At 41.5% G+C, this 8,190-nt stretch overlaps 1 gene segment (V, D, J or C); it reads right to left on the bottom strand.

Moving 5' to 3' along the window:
• Positions 1-4,896: 4,896 nt before the first annotated feature.
• Positions 4,897-8,190, bottom strand: part of LOC103751666 — a 17,160-nt gene continuing 13,866 nt past the window's right edge. The window contains 1 exon segment of the V gene segment in view: positions 4,897-5,150. Within this exon segment, the coding sequence occupies positions 4,897-5,150 (254 nt within the window).

Here is an 8,190-nt window from a genome sequence, read left to right as displayed (position 1 = left end):
ATCTCAATAAAATTTTTTGAAAAGAAAATAAATGTCCAATAAAAGAAGTGTACAGTTTGAAAACAAAAAGTAGTGGTTTCCAGTCATCTCTCCCCAAGTAAAACATTAAAATATAAAGTCATACAATTATTTTCTCTGTTTCTCTCTCTCCGCACAAGCTACGTTTTGTTAAGAAATTTTGTAACAGCTCACTGAGTAATATTCCACCCTAGAAGCATTTGCAGTGGATGATGGAGAGTATTCGACTCATCAGGACTCCTCATACTCCTGCTTGCTTATCCACGTCTGAGGATAGGTGGGCAGGGGTACAGGATGGAGACACCAATCTACACCGAGTACTTGTGCTCAGGGGAAACAAAGATCTTGATTTTCATGTTCTGGGAGCCAGAGCACTGATCTCTTTCAGCGTCCTGTCTGTGTTGCTAGGATATTTTGGTGCCACAGGACAGTACTGTGTTGGCATAAAGATCCTTGAGGATGTCGATGTCACAATTCATGATGGAATTGAAGGTAGTTTCATAGATACTGCAGGATTCCATGCCAGGAAGGAAGGCTGGAAGAGAGTGCTTCAGGGCAGCGTAAGTACTCGCTACCAAGGTCAATTCCGGAGCTCATAGTTGTTCTCCACGGAGGAGGAAGATTCAGTGGTGGCCTTCTCTTCTGTGAAGTCCAGGGCTAGGTAGCACAATACTTAATAGCACACACCATTTCCCACTGCACTGTGGTTGGTGAAAATGTAGCCAAACTCAGGATCTTAATGAAGTAGTCTGTTAGGTCCAGTTCAGCCAGGTCCAGTTGCAGATAGCACGTGGGAGAGCATTGCACTCATAGATGGGGACAGTGTAGTCGACCCTGTCAAAAGACTTCATCAGGATGCCAGTTGTAGGGCCAGAGGCATAAAGAGACATCACAGCCTTCCTGAATGGTTATGCACATGATTGGGGTACTGAAGATCTCAAGGATGATCATGGTCATCTTTTCACGATTGGATTAGGGTTCAGAGACTCCTCAGGGAGCAGCACGGGTGCATGCCAGAGGCCCCCAGAAGGTGTGGTGCCAGCTCTTTTCCATGTTGTCCCACTTAGTGACAATGCCATATTCAATGGGTACTTCAGGGTCAGGATGCCTCTTTTGCTCTGGACCCTTTCATTCACATAGGAGTCTTTCTGGACCATGCCCACCATCACACCTTGGTGTCTCTGGCAGCCCTGGATCGAGGGAAGACAGACTGGGGAGCGTCACCACCCACAAAGAAGCCAGCATTGCATACACCAGAGTCATTGTTGGAAATGAGCACTAAGATATCATCATCCACGGCAACCTGTGGTAGCTGTGGACAAGCAGAGGAGCAGATGCAGGGGCCCTGTGCTCACAGGGTAGACTTGTCCCATGATAGGAAAATGCTCTCTGAAGAGGTACCTGCGCTGCTCTTGTCTGTATTGGACACCTGGGGAACACTGGGCCTGTGTTGAATCTTTGAGATGAGATCAACCAAATCCTTCAGCTGTGTCAAACCCTACTAGTTCCCAGAGATTGGCATGTGATCTAGTCACAGCTCACTGCCCTGAGGACTTATAATAATCTGTTCATACCCTGAGAAGGACTTAGTTTCAATCAGCACACAGCATGGACATGAGGGATCCCTCTAAGGTGTTGGGACTTGTGTTGCTCTGGTTTTCAGGTTCTAAGAAAGGGAAGCACAGGAGACTTTTTTTTTAAATCTATGCAGTGTGACTATTGCTGTGTGGTATTTAAAGAGTCATTCTCTAACAATATTACTCAGGGTATATTTGTTCTGTGTTTCTTATCTTAGGTGTAAAATGTGACATTCTGATGACTCAGTCTCCTCACTTACTGTCTGCATCTCTAGGAGACAGAGTCACCATCACTTGCAAGGCCAGTCTGAACATTGATAGCTTGGCATCAGGAGGAACCAGGGAAAATCTAAACTCCTGCTCTAAAAGGCATCCAGTCTTCAAACTGGGATCCTATCAAGGTTCAGCAGCAGTGGATCTGACACAGATTATACTCTCATTATCAACAACCTGGAGCCTGAAGACATTGACAATTATTACTGTCATCAGACTAGCAGCACCCCTTCCTCTCCTGCAGAGATTCAAGTCATAACAAAACGCTCATAGGGAAGCAGAGGTTCCAGGCTGTGCTGCCCAGCTACTCTAGGTGGTGCAGGCAACTGCAGCATTTTCAGGGGAAGCCAGTTTTGGAAAATTTCTACGTTGCTTTGAAGAAAAGGGTCAGGGAGGCTGTTCTATATTCCAATCTCTTTCCTCCTCTAGTCTCAGAGGCACAGGCAGAAACATGCCTTCTCTGATTAAACAAAGGATTCCAATATTGACACTTGAGACACCCAGTTTTGAAATAATTGGTGCTCATGATCTCATTCCACAAAATAGGAGTCTATATAATCATTAATTTTTGGAATTTTTTTAAATGTCTTAATGCAGCTAATTGTATTCTAAACTACTGTCATTAGCTGTGCTGTTAGGAAAACTGATAGTACAAATTAGGACTCTTCAAGTTCCCATAGAGCACATCTGCTTCAACTTACTATAGGCTGCCTCTTACCCTGTGATACTCAAAAATATTTGCCTTACCTCTCTAACTGGTGATTGCATATCCTCACCTCTTTCCAAGTGTCTGACTTCTCAATCATATGTAAGTTCCCTCTTTGGAGTAAATCAGCAGAAAGAGATTCTTATTTATATTGGAGTGGCTGTATATTTTAATAATGTAACAAACTTTCTAAGTGTGGTAAAGCTCTCTTTAAAATGATTCTACCTGCTGTCCATTTCCCTAGTTCTCTCCTGGGTTTTTGTATGACTTATCAGGCCCCTAGTAAAAACTGATTACTGGTGGGAAATGGAGAGTTGATCTTATTTAAGGGAATGACTAGATAGACTGACAAGACTCCAGGGGATGAACTTGCACTGAGGGACAGCTGTATAAAAAGTTTGACTCAGTAATCCTTAACACAAATGACAGAATGAATGAAATCCAGTGGGGTACCTATCAGGGGTGTGGAAAAGGGAGACGGTCTAAATGCAGTTATAATTTTTTAATGAAATGCACTAAATATATACATAAACTCAATAAATATATACATAAAAAACAAAAAAATAATATGGTGCTACTTTTAAATAAAATAAAAATAATATTCATAAATGAGAAATTTCTGACTTTCCTTAATATACTACATGCACAGAAAACTGATTATCACACAAATATATTTAAAATATTAGAAACTGCCTCTTGAATCTAAGAAAGATAAAATAAAAACCACTGTAATTTGAACAATTTATTTAGCTTATCTGGTTCTTACAAATTGCACTGCCCTAACTGAATAGAAAGGATTTGTATGGGAGGCTGAGTTGAGTTGTGTCTGAGCCAGGACCACCTGTGACCTCCTTGAAGGTTGAGAGGCACAGGAGTAAGGGAGTGTCCAGAGACTAATAGAGCATGGCTATTCTCTGCAGAAAGGATTCCAACACAGATAATTCATGATTGTCTTTATCCATGTTCTTCCTCCTGCAAGCAATATCGACAGAGCTAACCTAAAAGAAAATCCCTATCAAAGCGCACCTATGTGAGCCACTCCAAAGAATCACATTAAATTTAATTGGTGTTGTATACCACTTATCAAAGAAGACTTTTTTCCCTTATTGCAACATATGGAGGCTATTACAGAGTTCCACAACTGGTTACACACAGAGAATAGAATATATGTCTTTGAGATGCCCAGGTCTAAGTGGCATACCTACAGTGTACCTCTATACTGGTCTCATGGAACGTAAAGGAAGAGGAGGTAGAGAGAATACTAATGCATTCTTTAACTCTTACCAGGGAAGCTTCCTTATGCAACAGAGTGGGATGCACACAGAAGGCCCAATACTAAGTTTTAGAGAGTAAGAGTTTGAAGAGTGTGTGTCCTAGGATAGGATGCCTATATTAAACCTCAACCACCCATGGCTCAAGTATCATTGTGGAAGAGGGGGCAGAAAGATTGTAAGGGCTGTGGTCGGTCCATGAAAATAAGGAAACATAGGCTTTCACTAGAAGCTTGTTCATGTGAACTTGAGACAACAGTGGCCTCATGCACAAGATCTATGCCAACTCAATCAGACAAGGTCCAACATGGAGTGAAAGAAACAGGTGATGTTCCTTGACCTTAGTCTAGAAACTGTTGGCAAACTCCTCGATGAGGTAGAGTAGATCTTCTTTAAGATCTCTAGTCTGACCTGACTCCAGTGAATGAACTTGCACCGAAGGACATCTGGATACAAATGCTTGATGGTATATGACAACATATATGACAGAATAAATGCATGAGGCCTAGTGAGTGACGATGGGGGAGTGTGGGTGTGGAAGTGAGTCTAAATTAAGAATCATTGTATGAAATGTAAAAAGCTCAATAAAAATGAAAAAGAAAACATGTATACATTTGAGTTCTCATCAGCCTTAGTATTAAGTTCATTGTTGCAATCAGCAATGAACTTATTATTTGTGTGTGTACAAGGCAGCAAGAATTATGACAATCATACCAGTTAGCTTTTTTCTTCATGTCTGATTGTCCTCAGGGCAGTTGGTCCCTCTTCAATCATCTGCTATTCTCAGGAAAATGATACAGCTGATTAGAGTAGATTTAGGGTAGAGTCAAGGAGACCCTTGAGCAGATACAACATCTGTAACATGCTCTGCTGAGTCATTCAAACTCTTTCTCCTGAAAAAGCTCAGAGAGTCTTCTATTCTACTCCTAGACATTAACACATGATGGCAGCTGGGACAATTGGTGCAGGGGAATTTTTGTTCAGGGCTGTATCACTTTGAGAGGAGCTTGTATATTTTGCATATAGTAATAAACTCCGAAGTCCTCAGGCTTTACTCTGCCATTTTGAGTGTGAAATCTGTCCCTGATCCATTTCCACTGAACCTGTCTGGGACTCCAGTGTACCTATTAAACACCATATAGATCAGGAGCTGTGGAGACTGGCCTGGATTCTGCAGAACCCAATGCAAATAGGTATTTCCATTACTGTGTAGGGGGCCCTGACTGCAGGAGATGGAGGCCGACTCTCCAGGAGGAACAGGCAGGGAGAGTGGAGTCTGTGTCATCATAATGTCTCTGCTGGAACCTAAAATTATAAGAGAGAAGTACCAGGTAATGAACAAATATAATGAGACTTTTTATGTTTACTTTACTATTTTTTTCCTGAAAATCACATTTTACACTGGTCTAACAATATTCAATGTATGTAAAATGTTAGTGTTGGGTTGCAGGGAGAACACAGCCGTTAAAGGCTAACAACTAAAATGTTACTGTCAAAGCATAGCCAGACGTTGGAATTTTTCTACACTCTCCCTGTCCACTAGTGTCAGTGTCTTCAACAGAATGCAGGTCTTTGTTCTTTCTGAAATCTTCCTCTCACTCACAGATTTAAATTTCTGAAGCCCATCCTGAAGGATAAGATCTGCATACCTCACAGAAAAGCATGGAGATCATAGCTGTCTAGACTGCACATTCCCACCTCTTTCTCCTTCCTCATCTCCATCTGTCCTTACCAGAGGTCCAGAGCATAAACAGCCCCAGGAGCTGAGCAGGACACCTCATTCTGACAAGCTGACTGAAGAGTCCTGAGCAGTCAAGAAAAGAATACAGCTGAGCTTTTGTCTTAGACTTGCATAGATGAGGGAGATATGCAAATTCCCTGGTGTGACAGTAGGCAAAGACACAAGTGAATAGAAGCACTGTACCTGGGAGGAAAGTGAAAAAAAATATTTTGTGTGTTTGGAGGGACCCAAGTCTGTCTACATGGTCTGAAACAGTGGATAGAGGACTCCAGTGTGAAAGACTTAGCCTGTGAGGAAGACAAAGACACAAGTGAATAGAAGCACTGTACCTGGGAGGAAAGTGAAAAAAAAAATATTTTGTGTGTTTGGAGGGACACAAGTCTGTCTACATGGTCTGCAACAGTGGATAGAAGACTCCAGTGTGAAAGACTTAGCCTGTGAGGAAGACATGGTACAAAAGGCTCTGCCCCTCTTAGAACACATGTAGACCCAGCAACATAGAGGTGAGCCCACAAGGCAGTCAGTGATGGGGAAAGGTCAGCTCTTTAGCTTCTTCACAGTTAGTCCAGAGAAAACATCTTACCCAGCCTCACAAGTCACCATAGGAAGACATGGTACAAAAGGCTCTGCCCCTCTTAGAACACATGTAGACCCAGCAACATAGAGGTGAGCCCACAAGGCAGTCAGTGATGGGGAAAGTCAGCTCTTTAGCTTCTTCACAGTTAGTCCAGAGAAAAGATCTTACCCAGCCTCACAAGTCACCATGCTTAAGTACTTTATCCAGTAACAGTGTGGTTTTTAATTAGTATTGTCTTCTATGTGTTGCTACCTGGGTAACTGTTTAGCATTTTTCATTAAGATTTAGAAGCCTGGGAATGAATAAATTTCCTAAGTATGTTCAACTATAAAGAAAATACATGGAAAATAAATCTTTCCCTTTCAGACAGAAAGTTCTTGTTCTCTTTGGAAAAAAATAAATTTATGCTTCAGATTAGGAATGTGAAATTCTATGCAGTATTTTGGACAATAGAATCAATATTCTATTCCTCAGCATTGTCTATACATACCACAATTTAAAGACTTTTTCAAGAACTACTTCCAGTCAGTGGGGAAGATTGAACAGGAAATTTTATTCCTTGCTTGTGTGTGTGTGTGTGTGTGTGTGTGTGTGTGTGTGTGTGTGTGTGTGTGTGTGTGTGTGTGTTTCATTTATGTGTGGATTTGGTGTTAGTATATATGTTTATGCATGCTCATATATGTGAGTGAACATGTGTTTGTGGACACTTGTGTTCATTTAAGTGTATGTGTGTCGGGGGTAGTGACATTAGGTGTGTTCCTCAATTGCTTATTGAGATAGAGCCTCTCAGTTGAATCCATAGCTTGCTGATTTAACTACTATAGCTATCCAGCCATCCTGTGGATCTTCTCTCTCTGCCTCCAGAGTCCTAGGCCTGTAGGGTATTGCTATGCCTATCTGATTACATGAGCTCTGGGGATCCTAACTCCAGTCCTCACTTCTATGACAAGAGTTTAATCCATAAAGCCTCACCCCAGGCCTGCATTTTTATTTCTAAGTGGTATTTAGAGAGATTATTTATATCAATTTTTCTTATTATTATTCCCTACATGTATATAATGAAATATGATCCTATTCACCTCTACCCCCCATTTGCCCTTCTGTCTGCCTCTGTACTTCCCCCACCACCTTCCCCTCCTAACATTATGTCTTTTATAACCCATTAAGTCCCATTAGTGCCACCCATATGTGCATGGGTGTGAGGCCATCCACTGGAACACTGAAAACCTGCCAGTGGCCACACTTTCAAAGAATGATTCGCCTTCCCCCAGCAGGTATCAACTGCTAAAACCTCTTCAGTAAAGGGGTGTGGCCTGGAGATCATAGCCCCTGTCTGTGCATGAATTTTGGCTGACTTGATCTCGTGCAGGTCTTCTGCTGGTAACCACAGATGGTGTGAATTAATGAATGCAATAGGCACGGGATGTCCTGAAGATGGTATTCACAAAGCTGATCCTTTCTACATACGTGCTGCTTCCCTATATCTCCTCACTCATCCATCTCTATGCCTGGCTTCATGTCACTTACCTCACTGTGACAAACATATTAGTTATTCTTTGGGCCAAGCACAAAGTAGAAAATTGTCTTCTTCAAATACTTTCAGCTCAGTACTACCTCTAGTAAAATACTTTATATAGTTTTTAATTTCAGTTTTTAACTAGACTAATATAAATATTTATTCCTTAAAGTTTGCTGGTTCAGGGCTGGGGAGATAGCTCAGTGATTAAGAGCACTGGCTATGCCTGCAGAAGACCTGGGTTTGAATTCCAGCACCTATCTGGCAACTAACAACTGTTCGTGACTACAGTTCCAGGGGATCTGATGCCCTCTTCTGTCCTCTGCAGGCATTGCATGACACAAGTGCACTTGCCTACATGTAGACATTACAATCATACAATCATACACATGAAAAGAATAAATAAAAATTTTTTGAAAGTTTACTGCTTTAACATTTATTGGTCATGAATCATATTAAGGTCAGCATAAAGATTCTAACTAATAAACTATAAAATGTTGACAGGAATCAA

The sequence above is a fragment of the Nannospalax galili genome, unplaced genomic scaffold (assembly GCF_000622305.1).
Source record: "Nannospalax galili isolate Female #2095 unplaced genomic scaffold, S.galili_v1.0 scaffold2088, whole genome shotgun sequence".
NCBI lineage: Eukaryota > Metazoa > Chordata > Mammalia > Rodentia > Spalacidae > Nannospalax > Nannospalax galili.
The sequence above is the reverse complement of the archived record's forward strand: the minus strand, read 5'-3'. Positions and strand labels throughout refer to the sequence as shown.